The sequence below is a fragment of the Macaca nemestrina genome, chromosome 7 (assembly GCF_043159975.1).
Source record: "Macaca nemestrina isolate mMacNem1 chromosome 7, mMacNem.hap1, whole genome shotgun sequence".
Classification (NCBI taxonomy): domain Eukaryota; kingdom Metazoa; phylum Chordata; class Mammalia; order Primates; family Cercopithecidae; genus Macaca; species Macaca nemestrina.
The window spans coordinates 137006432-137030064 of NC_092131.1; the positions used below are offsets into that span (position 1 = coordinate 137006432).

General features: G+C 39.7%; 1 protein-coding gene across 2 annotated transcripts in view; it reads left to right on the forward strand.

Moving 5' to 3' along the window:
* Window positions 1-21713, forward strand: part of LOC105488530 (mitochondrial methionyl-tRNA formyltransferase) — a 29128-nt gene extending 7415 nt beyond the window's left edge. The window contains exons 4-10 of one of the 2 annotated variants that reach the window (XR_011626438.1): window positions 1307-1409; window positions 2663-2738; window positions 6741-6832; window positions 17046-17124; window positions 18298-18380; window positions 18863-18967; window positions 19987-20106. Coding sequence is in view for 1 of the 2 variants with exons in the window: in XM_011752715.2 (XP_011751017.1) it covers window positions 1307-1409; window positions 2663-2738; window positions 6741-6832; window positions 17046-17124; window positions 18298-18380; window positions 19987-20166 (613 nt within the window). In the remaining variant the exon portion in view is untranslated. Of the gene's footprint in view, window positions 1-1306; window positions 1410-2662; window positions 2739-6740; window positions 6833-17045; window positions 17125-18297; window positions 18381-18862; window positions 18968-19986 lie in introns of both variants that reach the window. The other variant, XM_011752715.2, reaches the window with a different exon arrangement.
* The last annotated feature ends 1920 nt before the right edge of the window (window positions 21714-23633 follow it).

The window sequence follows — 23633 nt, forward strand, 5'->3', positions numbered from 1 at the left end:
AACACAAAGCAAAAAAATTTAAATAAAGCATATTTCTCATGAAAACCCATGGCCAGTGTTTACAGAGCTTGATGTAAAATGTCAGACTTGTGGGAGTGCAAATATACTTGCATTTACTTTTTTTTTTTCTTGAAGTGAAGTCTCACTCTGTCACCCAGGCTGGAATGTAGTGCAGTGATCTCAGCTCACTGCAACCTCCGCTTCCCAGGTTCAAGCGATTCTCCTGCTGCAGCCTCCCGAGTAGCTAGGACTACAGGCACACGCCACCACACCCAGCTAATTTTTTGTATTTTTAGTAGAGATAGGGTTTCAGCATGTTGGCCAGGATGGTCTCGATCTCTTGAACTCGTGATCCGCCCACTTCGGTCTCTCAAAGTGCCGTGATTACAGGCATGAGCCACCGCGCCTGGCCCTACTTATAATCACCCATGGTGATAATCTAGGCAAAATTCTTATCCTTTGAGGAAGGGACTATAGAAAGAAATAATTATGAATATCCTAACTGTACTTCCATGGAAAATAAATTCTTTGCCTTATGCTTTTCATATACAGAGATTTTTTTCATGCTATTACTGATGGTATAATTTTTCTGTAATTGTAATTAAATTCCTGATATGCAACTGTATCCTTTCTTTGCTTTAGGAAAAAAATTTAGACTCTAAATACAGGCCATATTTTGTTTTCCCATCTTTCTTTTTTTTTTTTTTTTTTTTTTTTTTGAGACAGAGTCTCGCTCTGTCGCCCAGGCTGGAGTGCAGTGGCCGGATCTCAGCTCACTGCAAGCTCCGCCTCCCGGGTTCACGCCATTCTCCTGCCTCAGCCTCCAGAGTAGCTGGGACTACAGGCGCCCGCCACCTCGCCCGGCTAGTTTTTTGTATTTTTTAGTAGAGACGGGGTTTCACCGTGTTATCCAGGATGGTCTCGATCTCCTGACCTTGTGATCCACCCGTCTCGGCCTCCCAAAGTGCTGGGATTACAGGCTTGAGCCACCGCGCCCGGCTGTTTTCCCATCTTTCAAACTGACGTATCTTCCTTGCTAATGGCTAACAGCCAAATTAATAGTTAATAGTTTAATAGTATAAACTATCTTTATTTATTTATTTATTTTTTAAGAGATAAGGGCTAGCTGTGTTGCCCAGGCTGGTCTCAAACTCCAGGGATCAAGCAATTCTGCTGCCTCAGCCTCCTGAGCAACTGGGACAGTAGGCATGCAGACCGCTGTGCCCAGCTTGTGTCTTTTTGTGTGTAGACAAACATTGATTCAGGAAATAGTAATCATTGTTATTTACTTTTGATTTTTTGCTAGGTTTGATGTAGGTCCAATTCTTAAACAAGAAACTATTCCTGTGCCACCCAAGAGCACTGCAAAGGAATTGGAAGCAGTGTTGTCACGACTGGGTGCCAACATGGTAAAATTCTACTGCTTTTTACTCATTTAGTGGGTTTCCTAAGTGGTTATGAAAAGAAGAACAATTTTGTGACTTCTAATTTTCTTGAAAACAAAAAAGGGTAGTTTCTGTCTTTGGCGTCCTAAAACTTAGCCTGGCATTTGTGATCTTATGTAAATCTTTGAGAATTTTACGAGGAGTAAGTACTAAATAAAGGCTTTCGAGTGAGACAGGTGATCTTATATGGCCTACTACATGTCATAGTGTGGCCTTAGACTATTCTTCCCAATTTCAGTCTTCGCACTTTCATATGTATACCTTGCATCCCCGTCAGAATGAACTAACAGCAACTTCCTAAGCGACTCTTAACTTTCCTTCCATTTCTTTGCCTGGCTTCAGTCATTTATGCTAGAATTCTGCTGACCGTTCTACCTGTAGATGATCTTTCTTCTCTCTGTGGCTTTGTATATATAGCTCATTGAGACTGCATGAGTAGCGTCAGGGTAAATGTTTAATGACTAAATTTATGTTTTCCATATGAACGGGTTAATTTTATACAGAGGAATATTTTTTTTTTCCCCACCTGTATAGATGGTGTTTCCTATTCTAGGCACTTACCTCACAAATGATCTTAATGATAGTGACTGCCATTTATTGAACATTGGCTTGTGTACTACGACTGTTCTAGATACTCTGTGGACTTTTTTTTTACCCTCCCAACTTTGAGGTAGTTGTTGCTGTTGATTGTTTCACAGATGATGACATCGAAGGCCAGAGACAAGCTAAATAACTTTTCCACAATGAGACAGCTGGTAGGTGGTGGAACTAGGACTTGAACCCAGAGCTAGGTGACTCCATAGTACATTCTCTTATGAGATTTCACTGCCTTTTTACCCATGGGGTGAGAGTGTGTATAGCCAAGCATGGGCTCTCCCGATGCCAAAGCTTCCACAGCATTCTCTAGAAGTGAATCAATGACCTGTATCTACAGACAGCAGAATCTCTACTGAAGTTTCCCCAAGTAGACACCTATCCTCACAGCTTAAGCCAATGTACTACCTTGCCCTGCCACATAGATCTTTTAAAGTTATAGGTTCAGCCTTGAAGAGCCAATAGTAAAGAAAAAAAATTTTTAAATTGAAAAACAGAAAAAGAAAAAAAAGAAAGTTACAGGTTATTTCATGGTACTGAATTGTAATGTGTTTCTGCTTTTGTTCTTATGTTCATTTTGTTCTTATGTTCATTCTTATGTTCATTCTCTTTTTTTTTTGTAGCTCATTTCAGTTTTGAAAAATTTGCCTGAAAGTCTGAGCAATGGAAGGCAGCAGCCAACAGAGGGGGCGACTTATGGTGAGTGGGGGCTGCAGACTCTCACATCTTTCTAAAGGTTCTGCTTGTCATGATAGTATCTGAACATTCTGACTTCTTAGCTGTACTTTTCCCTTAATTTTGATTGAGTGCCCACTTTTATGTGCTTTTCCACAGAATGGTAGAAAGCATTCTTTCTCCCTCTTAGCATATAGCCTCATGAAGGATTGAGCATTTTTTCCCAAATTTTTGATTTTGAAAATATTAAATAGAAAGACTGGTATAATAAACACCAGTTTACCCCAGAGTCAACAATTATTAATGTTTGTCCATATTTTCTTTCTTTCTATGTATTTAGTATGTGTATTTTAAATTTTGCTTATTCATTTGGAAGTATGAATCATGATCTTTCATTTCTAAGTAGTGTGCTTTTCCTAAGAAAAATGAACAATTTCGTAATAGCATCCAATGTTCAATTCATCTTTAAGTGTTCCTAATTGTCTAAAAATTTATTTTATAGTTGTTTTATTTTTCAAACTAGGATTTAGTTGTAATTAGTTGTTATGTCTCTTTAGTCTCTAAAAAAGATTCCTCTTTTTTTCCTCGCTGTATGTCATTGACTTTTTGAAGAGACCAGGCCAGTTATTTGATTTGTTTGTTTTCTTCCAGTGTTGTTTAACTTTTTCCCTATCACTTATATTTCCTATAATTAGTTCTAAAGTTTTGGCTGGATTCAGGCTGAAAGTTTTTGGAAAGAGTGTGTTTCAGTGACGTTTGTTTTCTTCTTTTTTTTTTTTTTAGTAGAGTTAGGAGTATAAACATTTGTTTCCGTTTTTTAATTTTAGGGATTACTTTTTATTTTTCTTTATGATTAAATGTTATTTTTTGAATATATAAAACATATAGCTGATTCAAAAGTTAATATACCTAGAGAAGTCTTACTTTTGTCCCCTGCAGTCTTAAGGTACCACTTGAGTAAGCCAAGGTATCAGGTTTTACTAAAGCAAGTGAAGCTAAGTTTGATCACTTGGTTGAGATGGTGACCACCAGATCTTTCCAGTGTTAAGATGTGTTTTCCCTTTTGCAATTAGCAGGTAATCTGTGGGGTAATACTCTGGCACTGTGCAGATATCCTGTTCACCAACAACCTTTCACATGATGGTTTTAGTACAGTTTGATATTCCTTGCCCAAATGAATTATTTCACTATGGATTACAAAATGGCAATTTTCTAATTCCTTTTACATTTAATAGCTGGTATTGTTCTGGAAAGAAGAGTTTTTCCTCATTAATTGGAGATGAATTTTAGTTAATCCTAAAATGGGGACAGGGGCTTAATTCTTTCTTTAATTAGCATAAGAAGTTGATGCCATTAATTGCCTTCAGTTTTGGTGTCAGATGTGTTCTTTTTAGTATCATTTGACACGTAGATTTTCACTGATTGTGTTTTACAGTTGTAATTCTTTGTATTGATCAAATTTCCCATATTGCCCAGTGGGAGCCCCTTAAATTTGGCTCCTACATTCTGTTAACACTCTTCATTTCCCACTAGTCTGGAGTGCGTCCTTGCTTCCACCACAGTAATGTCCCAGGCTCCCCTATGTGTCCTCTGGCCCACATTGAAATCTACCAGTGTGATTTCCAGGGAGCTCTTGTTCATTTTAGTGGGGTCAATAGTTAGAGATCATCTGATACAACAGTGTGTGGCAAGATAAGATATCAGTGGACAAAACTAGAAATTACATTTTTAAAAAATATTTAAGCTTACATTGTTTATGATTCAAATTTATCATTAAAGGGTTTTCCTTATATTTTCTCACACTATCTTTTTTTAAATATTAACCTATTTATTTGCTATTCATAACATCGTTTCAGCATTACAATACCAGTATTACTACTAACAGTAAAAATAGTAAGATTTAAGATTTCTTTGCAGTTTTCCTTTTTGAGCCTTAGAATATATCCTAAGGATATACAGTCAGATTACTGCCTTCAAAACTTCCTGGTGGCCGGGCGCGGTGGCTCAAGCCTGTAATCCCAGCACTTTGGGAGGCCGAGACGGGCGGATCACGAGGTCAGGAGATCGAGACCATCCTGGTTAACACGGTGAAACCCCGTCTCTACTAAAAAAATACAAAAAAACTAGCCGGCCGAGGTGGCGGACGCCTGTAGTCCCAGCTACTCGGGAGGTGGAGGCAGGAGAATGGCGTGAACCCGGGAGGCGGAGCTTGCAGTGAGCCGAGATCCGGCCACTGCACTCCAGCCTGGGTGACAGCGCAAGACTCCGTCTCAAAAAAAAAAAAAAAAAAAAAAAAAAAAAAACTTCCTGGTAATGGTTATTTTTTCCATGTGGTTTTGTTACCTAGTTTCATACATAGTTAAGTTTCAGTTGTTTTTTGTTTTACTTTTTTATTTTAAGGGTTGCTTTATTTTCTTTTATGATTAAATTTTATTTTTTGAATGCATAAAATGTTTACATGCTTCAAAAGTTAAAACAGCTTAGAAAGGTATACTCATAGAAGTCCTACTTCAGTCTCTCTATCTCATCTAACCCGTATTCCTCCCTCTATAGGTAGCATTTTTATTAGCTTCTGATTTAGTCTTCCAGTGTTTCCTTTTGCCAAAATAAGCAAACACATACATAGTGTTATTTTTTATTTTTCCTTCCCAAAAGGTGGCATAAAATACATATTCTTCTATGCCTTTGTTTTTTCACTTAATAGTGTATCTTGGCGACTACTTCCTATTAGTAAGAAGAGATTTTCCTCTTTCTTTCTTGCTTTTTTTTTAGATAGAGTCTCTGTTACCTAGGCTGGAGTGCAGAAGTGTGGTCATGGCTTACTGCAGTCTCAAACTCCCAGTCTCAAGCAGTCCTCCCACCTCAGCCTCCCGAGTAGCTGGGACTGCAGGTACATTCCACCATGCCTGGCTAATTTTTTAATTTGTTGCAGAGACAAGTTCTAACTGTTTTGCTCAGGTTGGTCTTGAACTCCTAGACTCAAGCCATCCTCCTGCCTTGGCCTCCCAAAGGCATGCCTGGCCTCCTTTTTGTTTTTTTATGATGGCATAGTTCTCAGTTATGTAAATATATCATAATTTACCCAACAGATGTCTGATTGGTGGGCATTTGGGTTATTTCCAATCTTTTGCTATTTCAAATAATAGTACTAGTAAGATTAGGAAGATAACATGCACATAGTTATTTGTAATAGTATAGTAAAACTACGTGGAGTAGTTTTAATGTACCTTATTCTTGTCAGTAATGTTGAAGATCTTTTCATATATTTAAGAACTATTTGCATTTCTTTTTTCTGGGTAGTGTTATATCTTTTGCCCATTTTCCTATCAACATTTTGGTCTTTTTCTTTTCCGTTTTTTGAGTACTTATATTTCATAATAGAGAGATTAGTCCTCTCTGAGATAATTTGCAAATTCGGTTTGTCATTTGTTTTTTGATTTAACTTATGGCATTTCTTTTTGTCTCATTAAAAAAAAAAGTTTATTTTGGCTAGGCATGGTAGCTCACGCATCTAATCCTAGCACTTTGGGAGGATGAGGCAGGTGGATCACTTAAGGTTAGGAGTTCAAGACCAGCCTGGCAAACATGGCGAAACCCCTTCTCTACTAAAAATACAAAAAATTAGCCAGGCATGGTAGTGCATGCCTGTAGTCCCAGCTACTCGAGAGGCTGAGAGAGAATCTCTTGAGCCTGGGAGGTGGAGGTTGCAGTGAGCTGAGATCATGCCACTGCACTCCAGCCTGGGTAACAGCAAAACCCTGTCTCAAAAAAAAAAGTTTAGTCTCATTTCATAGTTAGAAGGGTATTTTCTACTCCCAGGATGTGAAGAAGTTCACCCATGTTTTCTTTTAGTATTTATGTGATTATTTATGTATTATTTTTACTTGATATATGGAAAATTTTGAACATATAGAAAAGTCGAGAGATTAGAATGAATTCTCTGGTATCTCTTACTTAGTATCAATAGCTATCAATTCATGGACATTGACCCTGATGTTCATTTTTGCTCTTGGCTTTATCTTGTAGCCCCTAAGATTTCTGCTGGTACCAGTTGTGTAAAATGGGAGGAACAAACTTCAGAACAAATATTCAGACTTTACCGTGCCATTGGAAATATAGTAAGTTGGGAAGTCAGGTTGCAGTTTTGCCTAGTTGGTTTTCTATGTGTGTAATTTGCTTTCTAAATATTTTTATTTAGGAATAATCCCAAATGTATCCCAAATAAAAGGTTTATCTTAGGAACAAAACCTAGGAAACATGAAATTTATTCTTAAAAATTCTTTCAACTGTTTAAAGTGTTTATAGAGACCTTAGAATTCACAAAGCACTTTTAAATATATGTATATTGCAGTTTCACATAACCAGGTTTTACTATCCTACTTCATAGGTGAGGGGAAAGAAAATGAGATGACTAACAGGAATGTCCAGTCACTAAATAATGAACTTAAATCTTCTCACTCCTAATCCTGTGTTTTTTCCAATATGTCTTTCTGCCTTTGGCCAATGTTTTACAATCAGATTGTTAAATCATTGATTTCTACATATGGTACACCAAGTGTAGTAATATAACAGTTTGTTCAAATGTCTGAGTTAAATTCTCAGTTCATTGATAAATTTGTGGGGTTTTTTTCTTTCATTTCAATAGCTACTTGTGTTATAAGAACACTGGGCTTACCGTGTGTGTGTGTGTGTGTGTGTGTGTGTGTGTGTGTGTGTGTTTGTGTTTTGTTTTATTTTTTGAGACAGGGTCTGGCTCTGTCACCCAGGCCTGGAGTACAGTGGCGAAACCTTGGCTCACTGCCACCTCTGCCTCCCAGGCTCAAGTGAGCCTCCTGTGACAGCCCCTGAGTAGCTGCAACCACAGGCGCACACCCCCACACCTGGCTAAATTTGTATTTTTTTGTGGAGACGGGGTTTTGCCATGTTGCCCAGGCTGGTCTTGAACTCCTGAACTCAAGTGATCTGCTCTCCTCAGCCTCCCAAAGTGCTGGGGTTACAGGCATGAGCCACTGTGCCTGGCCAAGTGTGTGGTTTTTAATGGACCATCTCTGTTATTAATGTTGGGTAAAATGGGGAACGACCATTGGATATCTATAGCATGCTAAATTCTTCAATAAGGAGGATCACAGACTTATGTTATAGTTATTATCATCCCATTTTAAAGTTGAAGAAATTGAGGCTTAAAGTAGATGATGAATTGTTATTAAGTGTTACTCAATGTCGTGTTGCTAGTTAATGAAAGTCAGTGTCAGGTTTTGAACGAGATCTGTCTTACTTCAAATCCTATCATTTTCCTGCTGCCACAGAGTGGCATCAGGAAACAAGGACTATAGGGCCAGACAGAGCTGGGTTCCATCTTGACTCTGCTACTTCCTAACTTTGTAGACTCAGGAAAGTTATTTAACCTCCGAGCTTTAGTTTGTTCATTGGAATATCAGGGCTGGTATAATGTATTTACAGTATCTTGTACAGTATCTGGCACACAATAGGTACTCATTAAATGATAGCTGCTATTATTCATTCATTCATTAAACAAAATATTTATTGAAGGCCTATTATGTGTCAAGCAATGTACTAGGTATTATAGATACAGGTGGTGTGGGAGGACAGACAACAAATAAGCAAAAAAAAAAAAATCAGGCCAGGCATGGTGGCTCACGCCTGTAATCCCAGCACTTTGGGAGGCTGAGGCAGATGCATCATCTGAGGTCAGGAGTTTGAGACCAGCCTGACCAACATGATGAAACCCTGTCTGTACTAAAAACACACAAAATAATTAGCTGGGTGTAGTGGCATGTGCCTATAATCCCAGCTACTAGGAAGGCTGAGGGAGGAGAATTGCTTGAACCTAGGAGGCAGAGGGTGCTGTGAGCCGAGATCATGCCACTGCACTCCAGCCTGGGCAACAGAGCAAGACTCTGTCTCAAAAGGAAAGAAAAAAAGACCGGGCACGGTGGCTCACACCTGTAATCTCAACACTTTGGCAGGCCAAGGCAGGCGGATCACCTGAGGTCAGGAGTTCGAGACCAGCCTGACCAACATGGAGAAACCCTGTCTGTACTAAAAATACAAAAAAATTAGCCAGGCCAAGTGGCACATGCCTGTAATCCCAGCTACTTGGGAGGCTGAGGCAGGAGAATTGCTTGAACCCAGGAGGTGGAGGTTATGGTGAGCCGAGATCGCACATTGCACTCCAGCCTGGGCAACAAGAGCAAAACTCTGTCTCAAAAAAAAAAATCAAATGGTGTGATGAATTCCTTGATGAAAATAAAAATAGGATCATGTGATAGAATAACTGGAGGTTATTTTAGATTGGTGATGGGGAAAGCCTCTCTCTGACACTTAAGCTGAGATCTGAAAGACAATAAGGAGCCAGCCATGCCTAGATCAGAGAAGAGCATTCCAGGCAGAGGAACAGCTAGTACAAAACCCAAGGTGGGCTAACCCAAATAAAGAATCACAAGAAAAGAAAACTACAGATTGATATCCCTGAATATAGATGCACAAGTCCTCCACAGAGTTAGCAAACCGAATCCAGCAACATATAAAAAAGGATTATACACGATGACAAAGTGGAATTTTTTTTTTTTTTGAGATGGTATCTCGCCCTGTCGCCTAGGCTGGAGTGTTAATTGTGCAGTTTGAACTCACTGCAACCTCTGCCTTCTTGGCTCAAGCAATTATCCTGCCTCAGCCTCCTGAGTAGCTGGGACTACAGGCATGCAGCACCATGCTCAGCTCATTTTTTTGTATTTTTAGTAGAGATGGGGTTTCACCATGTTGGCCAGGCTGGTCTCAAACTCCTGAACTGGAGTGATCCGCCCACCTCAGCCTCCCAAAGTGCTGGGATTACAGGTGTGAGCCATCACACCCTGCCCCAAGTGGGATTTATCCCAGGAATGCAAGATTGGTTCAACATATGAAAATCAGTCAATGTAACATATCATATTAGTAGAATAAAGGACAAAAGCTACATTACTGTCTCAATAGATGCAGAAAAGCATTTGACAAAATCCAACACATTTTTAAAAAACCTCAATAATAAATAGAAGAGCATTTCCTCAACTTGATAAAGGACATCTATGAAGACCCTATAACTAACATCATACTTAATAAAAGAAGCCAAGCACAGTGGTGGATGCTTGTAGTCCCAGGTATTTTGGAGGCTGAGCAGGAGGATTGCTTGAGGCCAGGAGTTAGAGACCAGCCTGGACAATATAGCCAGACTTTGTCTCTTAAAGAAAAAAAAAAAAGAAAGAAAGAAAATAGAAGAAAGACAAAGCCTTTCCCTTAAGATCACAAAGAAGATAAAGATGTCTGCTCTCTCAAAGTTAAATGTCTTCTATTTAACTTTGTTCTGTTGGGGCAATTAGACAAGAAAAAAGAAACGAAAGGCAACCAAACGAAAGGTTGGAAAAGAAGAAGTAAATCTGCCTCTATTTGTAGATGATATAATCTTGCATATAAAAAATCATGAAGAATTTCCCAAAAAACTTTTAGAGCTAATAAACAGTAAAGAAGACCCAAGTAAATGGAAAGACCCCCATATTCATTGATTGGATAAACTTAGTATTGTTAAGATGTCTCCACTCCCCAAATTGATGTATAGATTCAACACAATTCCTAAAAAAAATCCCAATTGGCTTCTTTGTACAAATTGACAAGCTGCTCCTAAAATGTATACGGAATTGCAAGGGGCCCAGAATAACCAAAACTAACAAAATTGGAGGACTCATAGTTCTCAGTTTCAAAACTTGCTGCAAAACTGCCGTAACCAAGATAGTATGGTACTGTCTATAGTTCATTGGAATCGAATTAAGGGTCTAGAAATAGGCCAGGCATGATGGCTCATGCCTGTAATCCCAGCACTTTGGGAGGCTGAGGCAGGTGGATCACTTGAGGTCAGGAGTTTGAGACCAGCTTGGCCAACATGGTGAAACCTCATCTCTACTAAAAATATTTACAAAAATTAGCCAGCCAGATGTGGTGGCATACGCTTGTAGTCCCAGCTACTCAGGAGGCTGAGGCACAAGAATCGCTTGAACCTGGGAGGTGGAGATCACACCACTGCACTCCAGCCTAGGTGACAGAGTGAGACTCTGTCTCAAATTTTTTTTTTTTTTCTGAGACAGAGTCTTGCTCTGTCGCCCGGGCTGGAGTGCAGTGGCCGGATCTCAGCTCACTGCAAGCTCCGCCTCCCAGGTTTACGCCATTCTCCTGCCTCAGCCTCCCGAGTAGCCACCTCAGCCGGCTAGTTTTTTTTTTGTATTTTTTAGTAGAGACGGGATTTCACCGTGTTAGCCAGGATGGTCTCGATCTCCTGACCTCGTGATCCGCCCGTCTCGGCTTCCCAAAGTGCTGGGATTACAGACTTGAGCCACTGCGCCCAGCCTCAAATTTTTTTTAAAGTCTAGGAATAAACCCATACATTTATGGACAATTGATTTTTTTTTTTTTTTTTTTTTTTGACAAGAGTGCCAAGACAATCAAATGGAGAAAGAATAGTATTCTCAATAAATGGTGCTGGGACAACTGGATGTCCACAATCAAATGAATGAATTTGGACCCTATGTCACATCATATGTAAAAGTTAAAGAAGCTAAATGAATAGCTAAAACTAGAAAACTCTTAGAAGAAAATATAGGTGTAAATATTCATGATCTTGAATTAGGCAGTGGTTTCTTAGATATGATGCCATGAAGCATAAGAAATCAGACTAAAAATAGAGAAATTGGGCTTCATCAAAATTAAAAAGAGTTGTGCTTCAAAGGACACTATCAACAAAGTAAAAAAGACAGGCCAAGCATAGTGGCTCATACCTATAATCCCAGCACTTTGGGAGGCTGACACAGGAGGATTGCTTGAGCCCAAGAGTTTGAGACCAGACTGGGCAATGTAGTAAGTCCCCATCATTACAAAAAGTAAAAAATTAGCTGGGCATCATGGTGCACACCTGTGGTCCTAGCTACTTGGGAGGCTGAAATGGAAGGATGCACTTGAGCCAGGGAGGTTGAGGCTGCAGTGAGCTGTGATTGCACCACTGTGTTTCATCCTGGGTGACAAAGTGAGACCCTGTCTCAAAAAAAAAAAAAAAAAAAAAGACAGCTTACAGAATGGGAGGGAATATTTGCAAATCATATAACTGATAAGGACCTAATATCTAGAGTAAAGAACTCTTACAACAACTCTGCAGTAAAACGACAAATAACCCAATTAAAAATGGCCAAAAAGACTGAGTAGACATTTCTTTTTTGTTTATTTTCGAGATGGAATTGTGCTCTTGTTGCCCAGGCTGGAGTGCAGTGGTGCGACCTTGGCTCATTGCAACTTCGGCCTCCTGGGTTCAAGCGATTCTCCTGCCTCAGCCTCCCGAGTAGCTGGGATTATAGGCATGCGCCACCACGCCCGGCTAGTTTTTGTACTTTTAGTAGAGACGGGGTTTCACCATGTTGGCCTGGCTGGTCTCGAACTCCTATCCTCAGGTGATCCACCTCGGCCTCCCTAAGTGCTGGGATTACAGGCATGAGCCACTGCCTTGGGCCCTGAGTAGACATTTCTTTCAAGCAGATACATAATATGAATGGCCAATAAGCACATAAAAGATTATCAACTTCATCAGTCTTTAGGGATATGCAAATCAGAACCACAATGAGATACCACTTCACACCATTAGGATGGCTATAATTCAAAAAACAGACAAAAACTAGTGTTGGCAAGGATGCAGAGAAATTTGGAAACTTCATACATTCGTGGTACCGTGTTTACCTCTAAAAATGGTGCAACTTGTGTAGAAAACAATTTGACAGTTCCTCAAAAAGTTAAACACAAAATTATCTTATGACCCAGCATTTCCATTCCTAGGTTTATACTTAAGAGAATTGGAAACATTATGCTCACACAAAAATGTGTACCTGAATCTTCATAGCAGCATTATTCAGAATAGCCAAAAAGTGAAAACAACCCAAATATCCAACTGATGGATGCATAAATAAAATGTGGTATAGCCATACAACGGAATATTATTAATACTCAGCCATAACCATAATCACATGCTATGACATGGATGAACCTGAAAAACACTATGCTAAGGGAAAAAACTATTTCACAACAGACTACATATTTTATTATTCCATTTATATGAAATGTCTAAAACAGGCAAATCCACAGGCTGGAGGAGAGAGGATAATGGGAGGTTTCTGATAATAGGTGTGTGTTTTTTGTGGGGAAGATGGGTGATGAAAATGTTCTAAAAATTAGGCAAGAAAAAAACGAGTGGCATTGGTTGAACGACTCTAAAAACCACTGATTTGGAAGCTTCAAAAGGGTGAGTTTTCTGGTATGTGAATTACATCTCAATAAAGCTGTCAAAAAAAAACAACCCAAGATGGAAAAGAGTTGGACATGTTTGAGGGACAGAAATGAGGCTGGTGTGGCTAGAGTATAGCTGGCAAGATGGAGAGTAGCTAAGGTGAGGTGAGAAGCAAGATTGAGTAGGTAGGATTGATGTGCAATGGGATGACATCAGAGGACCATGGCAGGGGAGTAATAGGATTAGGTATGTACATTCTTAAAAGTTTGCCCTGGCTGCTGCTAGAGAGTGGAGTGAAGGTCAGTTAGGGAACTGGTTGGGCATGGTGGCTTATACCTGTAATACCAGCACTTTGGGAGGCCAAAAAGAGTGAATCGCTTGAGCCCTGGAGTTCCAGACCAGTCTGGGCAACGTGGTGAAACCCTGTCTCTTACACAATATACAAAAATTAGCTGGGTATCGTGGGATGCACCTATAGTCCCAGCTACTCGGGTGGCTGAGGTAGGAGGATCACTTGACCCTGAGAGGTTGAGGCTGCAGTGAGCTGTGATTCCACCACTGTACTCCAGCCTGGGCCACAGAGCAAGATCCTGTCTAAAAAAAAAAAAGAGAAGAAGAAGCTGCTGCAACTATAGCCAGATGACAGATGATGGCAGTTTGGAACAATGATAATAGTGGATAGAAAGGAGTGGACATCCAGACTATGCTTGGAGATAGAGTCAGTGGGATTTGCTGGTGGAATCTGGGAAATTAGGGCAAGATAAATAAGGATCATTTATCGATTTTTGGCTTGAGAAACTGGGTGAATAGTGGAACCATTTAATTGAGATGAGGATGTCTGGGGAGGAACAAATTTGGGAAGAGAAATCAATAGTTTTGGCAATGTTAAGTTTGACATATGTTAAGTTAGGAGACATTCATATGGAGACATCAAGTAGACAACTTCCTGAGATGCAATTTAGGCCAGTAGCTTGAAATCTCTTGGCACCTGTAACTTACTACATGGTGATTCTTACTCTCTGCAGTTTATCTTCACTGCACATGGAGAAAAGCTTTGTGCTATAAAAGACTGAGCCAGAAGGTGGGGTTTTGTTCCTAGAGCTGCCCTTTACTAACCAAGAGGAAGGCCCTTGTCTTTGAGCTTCTGCTTTTTTTACCTCTAAAGTGGGGTTAATGACCATGTACCCAACTGTCAAGATCAAAGGAAATAAACTAGGTGAATGTAAATTCATGCAAACATACTATTTTGGCAGTAATGATGGCAGACACCAAAATGATTATATTCTTACCATCCCTTTCCTTTCTACAATGCTCTGTTGATAAGGTGAGCTTTACCTCCTCAAGAACAAGACTATATTCTGAGTATGTACCTAGCATGTTTATTACTCTCAGTAAATGGAAATCTTTTTTTAGTCAGTAAGCATGTTTCAAAAATATTTTGAGTTATTTAAAAGAAAAATATTGCACATATGAAAATTGTTTCAGAACTTTTATTGAAGCAGGCAAAAGAGAAGTGAGCCAGCAAGTTATAGAAGAGGATATGACATAGATACGGTTATGAACCTGTTCTTCAAATTCATTTACTTATTTGATTTAATGTTCAAATTATTACAACAACCTAACTCTTCTCAAAGTTAAATACCCTCTTTAAGGGATGTCATAAAAAGAGCACTGTGCTGAGAATCAGAAAACAGGAGCCAATCCTGGCTTTGCTACTAACTAGCTGGGTCCAACCTTGGGAAAACAGCTGCATTTCTCTAAGCCTCACTCTCTTCATCTATGAAATAGAGGATTGAACTACAGTCTGGAAATAAATGCATTCAAATCAGAAATTTGAGAGAACTTATTTCCTGGTGTGTGTTAAATTTTATTAGTATATTTAAATCAGGTTCTAGGATCTCAGGTATGTTGGAAATGTGTTACATGATAAAGGGAGGGAGGGGTAAGATGGATTATCTAGTAAATAGCATTGGGATAACTGTCCAACCATTGGTGGGGGAAACCCTCAAATCCTATCATTTAAAATCATAGTAGGCCGGGCGCGGTGGCTCAAGCCTGTAATCCCAGCACTTTGGGAGGCCGAGACAGGCGGATCACAAGGTCAGAAGATCGAGACCATCCTGGCTAACACGGTGAAACCCTGTCTCTACTAAAAAATACAAAAAACTAGCTGGGCGAGGTGGCAGGTGCCTGTAGTCCCAGTTACTCGGGAGGCTGAGGCAGGAGAATGGTGTAAACCCAGGAGGCGGAGCTTGCAGTGAGCTGAGATTGCGCCACTGCACTCCAGCCTGGGCGACAGAGCAAGACTCTGTCTCAAAAAAATAAAAAATGAAATAAAATCATAGTAACTGCTATATTATAACAATGCATATGTAGTTAACAATACCGTATGGTATATTTACAATTTGTTAACTGAGTAGATTTTTCTTACGCGTTTTTTACCTTAATAAAAAAATCAAAATATAGATGGATCAAGGATTTAAATATAAAAATAAAATCACAAGGACTAGAAAAAAGCACAACTGAATAATTTGACAATATTTAATAATCTTAAAGTGTGGAGTAAGCCTTTTTAAGTATGATATGAACCATCAAAGTCATGAGATAAAAGACTATATGAAAATAAAAAACTTATGCATGGAGAAAATGGCTGTCCCCAAGATTAAAAGTCAACAAACTGAGGAAAATATTCACAATACATATAAGAGTTAAATATTTTCTATATTTAGGAAATTAATGAGATAACCATCCCAGTTTTAACCAGGGCATAAATAGGCAGGTTACAGAGAAATAAAAGTGCACATAAATACATGGACAGCTCCTCAGCTTCACTAATAATAAACAGCGAGAGATTATCATATTTTTTTCTCACTTATCCAGGCAGTTTAGCAATAAAATGTTGATGCTATTTAACCCAGGCATTCCACTTTAAAAACAAACAACCCCAAAACTATTATCCAGAAATGTATAAGTGCTCAAAGATATATCTACAAGGCTATTACCCTAGTTTATAGTGTTATAAATAGCAATAAATTGAAAATAACTGAAATATCTCTCATAAAGATAGTTGTTGCATAAATTATGTATTCATAAAATAGGTTACTGTGCAGCAGAGAGAATGAAATAAATAAGTATGTACTGATGAAACATCAATGCTTTATGGTCAAATAACAAAAGTCCTTGTAAAACAGTATTGATGCAGGACTTTTTGCTCCTTAACTCAGCTAAAATCTGGGTTCTTGTCTCACAACCAGGAAAAATTAGGCATGTGGACACACTGAAAGGTGAGGAGAGAGGAATTTATTAAAAGAAAGCTCTCAGCGAAAAAAGGGGATCCTGCCAACAGGCTTCCACCCCACAGATTGAATATCAGGCTACCACACAGGAGCTGAAGAGGCCAGGCTCTTCCCCCACATGAGGCACAAATTCCTGGTGGTTCCACCCCCATTCTTCCAGTGCTCATGCGGGCTCTTAGTCTGAGCCACGCCACGCTGATTTATTTCCTTTACTGCACATGTGTTAAGGGACAGAATTTTTCACCATGGACATGTTTAGGCAAGCCCCCTGTGCATAATGACCTGGGTGGCATTTGACTGTCTCCTGTCTCTATCAGTGTGTTCTACATTTTTATAATAATATTTGTAGAAAAAAATACAGGGAAATGCACATCAAACTTAATAGTCGTTAATAGAGATGGGAATAAATACAGAATACTATCATTTTCTAAAATCTTTTAACATTGATGTAATGCTTGCATTTTTTATAAGGATAATACATTTTTAATTGGAAATATTAGTATATTAGATATAAACATTGATTTAAAAGTAACATTTAAGATCTTATAAATCCTGGAAACACTGAGATAGAGAGTCATGTTTGTGGTCTGTTCCATGAAACTTAGTGACTGAGTTCCCAATTCCTCTAATTGCAGGAAAAGTCCAGATTAACACAAAATAGTAGTTGAAAAGTGTCTGGGAGTTGAGTGTATTCCGTTGTCATACCTTCTTTAATTTTACTTGCAGATTCCATTGCAGACGCTCTGGATGGGGAATACCATTAAACTTCTGGATTTGGTAGAAGTTAACAGTTCAGTCCTTGCTGGTACTAACTTTTGAATAGCTAACGTGGAAACTGTTTTCACTGTAGTCTGTCTGGAAATATGTCTGTTTTATCATATGTCACAATTACTAAAAATAAGAATTCTTTTAGTTTGTTTCAGTTCAGTAATGATAATACTTTTCATTCACTTATTGTCTTTGCAACACTCATTCTCATGTATTTTCTCATTTAATCATTACAAGAACTGGCCAGGTACGGTGGCTCACACCTATAATTCCAGCACTTTGGGAGGCCAAGGCGGGTGGATCACCTGAGGTCAAGAGTTCAAGACTAGCCTGACCAACATGGTGAAGCCCCGTCTCTACTAAACACAAAAATTTAGCTGGGCATGGTGGCGCATGCCTGTAATCCCAGCTACTTGGGAGGCTGAGGCAGGAGAGTCACTTGAACCTGGGAGGCAGAGGTTTCAGTGAGCCAAGACTGTGCCATTGCACTCCAACCTGGGCAACAAGTGAAACTCCATTAAAAAAAAAAAAAAATTCATTACAAGAACCTGGGGAGTAGGCAGAGCAGTGTTCCCATCCCATTTTAAGCTCTGTGATTTCCTGCCTTAAGGTTTTCAGAGAGTGCAGAATGACTTGATTAGTTTCATTCTGGTGAATATTATAATGAAAATATCTGGGCAGCTCAGTGAAAATCTAGGCCAGAGTGTATTCATACATCACGCCACAGGTCCATTCTAAGGCCCATCAGCACCCTCCCAATATGGTGGACAGAAGGAATGTGAGCCACAGAGGAAGGTGGTTTAATTTAGAGGTAGTTGGCGTTCCCCAGGAACCTAGGAATTAGGATTTGTTTGGGCAGGGATGAAAGGGCCAGATTAAATCCTAAACATCCCGTGTATTTCCCCCGTTAGCTAGTTATTTCACCAAAGTGCTAACACAAAACTTGCAGATTCAGCATTTTAGGTGGTCACTGGGTAAAGGAATTACAGCTTTGTATGTTCATAGGCAGCTTTCCTTTGGGTTTCTGACATACAGAGAGCACTGTGGCTTCCTTGTAAGTTTTGATTTACAAAGTCAGCATCATCAGCAAATGTGTTCTCTCCGGTATCAGTACTGCCTCCCAAGATGTTTTTTTGATTTTTAAGAAGTACTATGAAGTTGCATAATTGCTTTTCTCTCTTATATATCTTTTCTTTTTTCCATTCTTCAGACCCAAAATTAACGAGACAGGCTCTTATTCCAGGATCAGTAATATACCACAAACAGTCACAAATACTGTTGGTTTATTGCAAGGTATGTTTTCCATAGTTTCAAGTTATCATAGTTGTTTTACTGTGTTTATAGTCTGTATCATTTATTATTTTTAGTTGGAACTTAACTACCTGTCCATCAGATTTGGTCAAGAGACCATTTAATTTTCTCAAGAAATAGTGAAGTCTCTAGCATAATTTTTTGAAAGTGATGAAGTTTTGCCAAGGCATTATTATTACTCAATCAAAGAAAGAAGATTCAATAACTTGAGGGCTTTCTTAAAAGAACCCGTGTATTTTTAGTAGCCCAATTTAATTAACAGCTCTTGTGCTTGGTAACATAAGAGATAGTCATATTAAAATATTTGGCTGAACTACTACAGGACAGGGATCCTACTTGCTTTTACTACTTAACAGTAGTAAAGAGGAGATTTCTGAACTATTTAAAATAACTTTGGAATCATTATTGTTTTATAAGACCATGGTGTGTTCTGAGAAGTGTTCTATATTCCTTCCATTTCCTAGGTATTTTGCATCATATGGTGTTCATGTGAGATATTTCATACTTAAGAAGAGGTTTAGCTGGCCACGGTGGCTCACACCAGAAATCCAGTACTTTGAGAGGCTGAGGTGGGTGGATGACCTGAGGTCAGGAGTTCGAGACCAGCCTGACCAACATGGAGAAATCCCATCTCTACTAAAAATACAAAAATTAACCAGGTGTGGTGACAGATGCCTGTAATCCCAGCTACTTGGGAGGCTTAGGCAGGAGAATCGCTTGAACCCAGGAGGCGGAGGTTGTAGTGAGCCGAGATCACGCCACCGCCCTCTAGCCTAGGCAATAAGAGCAAAACTCCGTCACAAAAAAAAAAAAAAAAAAAAAGGTTTAAAATGTGTGATAGATTGACCTACAGACTGTGAATACAAAACTCCATCAACCTCTCTTTGTCTCTCGTCACCTTATTCTGGAACAGTGTTGGATGCATATGTCTTGCTGTCCTTTTCCAGGTCTATATATATGGGGTTTTTTTGTTTGTTTTGTTTTGTTTTGTTTTTTTGAGATGGAGTTGCCCAGGCTGGAGTGTAGTGGCGCGATCTCAGCTCACTGCAACCTCCACCTCCTGGGTTCAAGCGATTCTCCTGCCTCAGTCTTCCAAGTACCTGGGATTATAGGCACCTGCCACCACGCCTGGCTAATTTTTGTATTTTTAGTAGAGACGGAGTTTTGCCATGTTGGTCAGGCTGGTCACGAATTCCTGACCTCAGGTGATCCACCTGTCTTGGCCTCCCAAAGTGCTGGGATTACAGGCATGAGCTACCACGCCTGGCCTATATATGTATTTCATGTTACATACCTTTTATTCTGCTCCCTTTGTATTTAAATACATTTATACAGGACTATACATTTGTTATCGCTCCTTGGTAATAAGCTTGTAATTTCGGTGGCAAAAACCGCAATGACTTTTGCACCAACCTAATAGAGTCAAAGAATTCTACATGTTACTTAGTATAGTGCTATTTGCAGCTAGGCATTTAGTAACGGTTTGTTGGTTTGTTGTTTCCATGATAAAAATTGTAGAAACTAATATTTACTTGGTTTTTTAGTTTTACCACCCCTGCCTATTCACTATTTGTATTTTGCCCTTTAGGATAGTTGGATTGGTGTTCGATCAGTGATGCTCAAGAAAACATTAACGGCTACTGACTTCTACAATGGATATTTGCACCCCTGGTACCAAAAAAATTCCCAAGCTCAACCAAGCCAATGCAGATTTCAGACTCTCAGACTTCCAACAAAGAAGAAGCAGAACAAAACTGTTACTATGTAACAATGCATTGAGTAGTTAGGAAGAAGATGGATAAAAACCTATTACGTATTTGTAATTTATTAAAAACCTTATTTACAAGGAATTATCTGGACTTTCTTTCTTTTTTTTTTTTGGAGACAGAGTCTCACTCTGTTGCCCAGGCTGGAATGCAGTAGCACAATCTCAGCTCACTACAACCTCCGCCTCCCAGGTTCAAGCAATTCTGCTGCCTCAGCCTCCTGAGTAGCTGGGATTACAGGCACACACCACCACATCCAGCTAATTTTTGTAATTTTTGTATTTTTAGTAGAGATGGGGTTTCACCTTGTCGGTCAGGCTGGTCTCAAACTCCTGACCTTGTGATCTGCCCACCTTAGCCTCCCCAAGTGCTAGGATTATAAGCATGAGCCACCGCGCCCGGCCTGGAATTAACTGGACTTTTCAAAGAAGATGGCACTGTTAGAAGAAGAGAAGATTACTGTCAAAAAGGTGGATTGCCTCACTTTCTACTTTTTATGTAACAGTAGTTAAATAGCTTTTTCTACTTGAATTACAAAAAAAGTTTAAATAAAACTTGTATTTATGATACCAAACTCAAGGAGATTATCTTTCCCTAAGAACAAGGGCAACCCTAACTGGTGTGTGTATGCACATACATACATACCGAGAAGAGGTTTTTTGTTTTTTGTTTTGAGATGGATTCTCATTCTGTCGCCCAGGCTGTAGTGCAGTGGCGCAATCTCGGCTCACTGCAAGCTCCATCTCCCAGGTTCACGCCATTCACCTGCCTCGCCTCCCGAGTAGCTGGGACTATAGGTGCCCGCCACCATGCCCAGCTAATTTTTTTTTTTTTTTTTTTTTTGTATTTTTAGTAGAGACAGGGTTTCACTGTGTTAGCCAGGATGTTCTTGATCTCTGACCTTGTGATCCGCCCACCTCGGCCTCCCAAAGTGCTGGGATTACAGGTGGGAGCCACCACGCCTGGCCGAGAAGAGGTTTTTTTAAAAACAGTGCATCTGTTTAATCTTTTTAAAATCATGTCCCCACTGACATTTTAGGAGTATTGAATCTGCATTTTTTATTTCCAGTAAGTAGTAAAGCCAGCTCTTTACATTTCACTACCAGCTAGGTTTAACCAAGTAGTAAATGTAGGTAATATTTAATAATCTCTGCCACAGTGATCTGTACTATAATGTTTTACATCCAGATTTTAATTTTTATTTTATCTTTTTAGAGATGGGGTCTTGTTCTCCCACACAGGCAGGAGTCCAGTGGCGTAAAACATTGCTTACTGCATCCTCAATGTCCTGGGCTTAAGTGATCCTCCAACCTCAGCCTCCCAAAGTGGGGCCAGCATGGCTGGCTAATTTTCTTTTTTAATTAAAAATTTTTTTTTTGCAGAGATAGGGGTCTCATTATGTTGCCTAGGCTGGTCTTGAACTCCTGCCTTGGCCTCTCAAAGTGCTGGGATTACAAGCATGAGCCACTATACCCGACCCAGGTTTTCTTGAAGTAGGAACGTGCTAACATTTTTCAACTTACTTGTGCAATAAAGGTGATTGAGCATCTGGTGTGTGCAATTTATCTCCTCTGTCTCCAGGAGAGTCAAGCACTTCTGGAGAAGGAGGTACAGTGACCACAGAATCCACACATCGACTTTTCCTGCCTAGATTCTGACAGTGAACGTCTTTATTCATTAAGTCATTTGTTAATTCAACAACATTTATTGATAGGGTGATTTGGTCATCTAAGTTAGGATGCTTTTATGAGTGAAAGAAGCACTTACAATAATTACTCCAGGGCAACAGACATAAACCAGGACTCTCCCAGGCAAACTGGGTTGTGTGGTCATCTGATTTATTGAGAACTTACTGTGTCACTAGAACTTCAAACTGGTTACCAGAGGTTCAGAGATCAAATATTTGACATCTTCAACCTACCAGGGAGACAAATGTGTAAGCAAATATAATAGTTATAAATGCCATAGCAGAGGCATAATAGAAGCATTGTGTCCCTCAGGAGTGTCCATGGAGGCTTCCCAGAGGAAGTCAATGGAATCAGCTTCCAAAGGATGAGTTTACTATGTAGACTAAGGCCTGGAAGGACATTCTAGCATCTGCAGAGGCACAGAGACTTAAAAGAACACTATAGGGGGTTTTGGTAATGTTTAGCTGGGAGCATGATTGTTCTTTTATTATTCTTTAAACCATAAATTTGTCATACATTCCCTTGTATGTATGAGCTAGTTATAGAGCTGGCTGGTAAAAAGCTAACAATGGATTATGGAAGAGAAACAAATGGCATGTTAAATACCGGGGGAAAGCCCAGCGTTTTGATGAAAAGAATTGATAAAGGTGGAATCTGGTGATAGAAACGAGACTGGAAAAGCAAGTTGAGGCCTGATCATGGAGGGCTTTGAGAGTTAGGGCCTTTGTCTCATATGCAGTAGACTGTTGGAGAGTGGTGTGATCAGAGTTAGATTCTGGAAATTTAATTTGGTGGTAGTGTGGAAGATAGGTTGGGGGTAAAACCTGGGCAGGAAGATCTGTTGGAAGGTTAGAAATGTGATCTTCAGGGACATGGATGGAGCTGGAAGCCATTATCTTCAGCAAACTAATCCAGGGACAGAAAATCAAACACTGCATGTTCTTACTTATAAGTGGGTGCTGAACAATGAGAACAGATGGACACATGGTGGGGGAACAACACACAGGGGCCTCGGGGGTGGGGATGGGGTTGGGGGGAGGGAGAGCATCAGGAATAATAAGGGATGCTGGGCTTAATACCTAGATAATGGGATGATCTGTGCAGCAAACCACCATGGCACACATTTGCCTGTGTAACAAACCTGCACATCCTACACATGTACCCTGAACTTAAAAGTTGAGGATAAAAGAGAAAAGGAATGTGAAGATCTGAATTACATCAGTGGTTGGGATGAAGGGGAGATGATTGAAAAGATTTTTGTGGGTGAGGGAATTTGAGTTATTGGCTATTATAACCTTATGGAGAGTTTTGGATCCACCACTGATGAGCTCTTTGATTTCTGACAAGTCAGTATCACTGAACTTTATTTCTTCAAGTGTGAAACTAGGCTGATGATGAAAACAAAACACTACCAAAATAGTTTTGAGAATCAACAAGAGACTGTGCAAGTGCCTTGTTTTTCCAATTATATGTATTGAATACTTAATCCCCTCCAGGCACTCTGCTCAGGTTAGGAAATTGGAAGAGAACGGAAATCAGTGTCCTCTAGGAGCTCACGAGCATGATTTCTGCAGGGGATCTAAGGAGTGCCCACTCAGACACTGCCACCAGTACTGGGGAAACCTGACTGAGGGCACAGCTTCCCGTCAAGAGTTGTGACTGAGGAAAGGTTGGATTCCTCTTGCAACACCTAAGGAATATTCTGCCCCTTCCATCCCCTCAAACAGGGTAACGACCTCGACAAGGGGAATCTTGAATAGTTGACGGAATCGCAAGGGAGA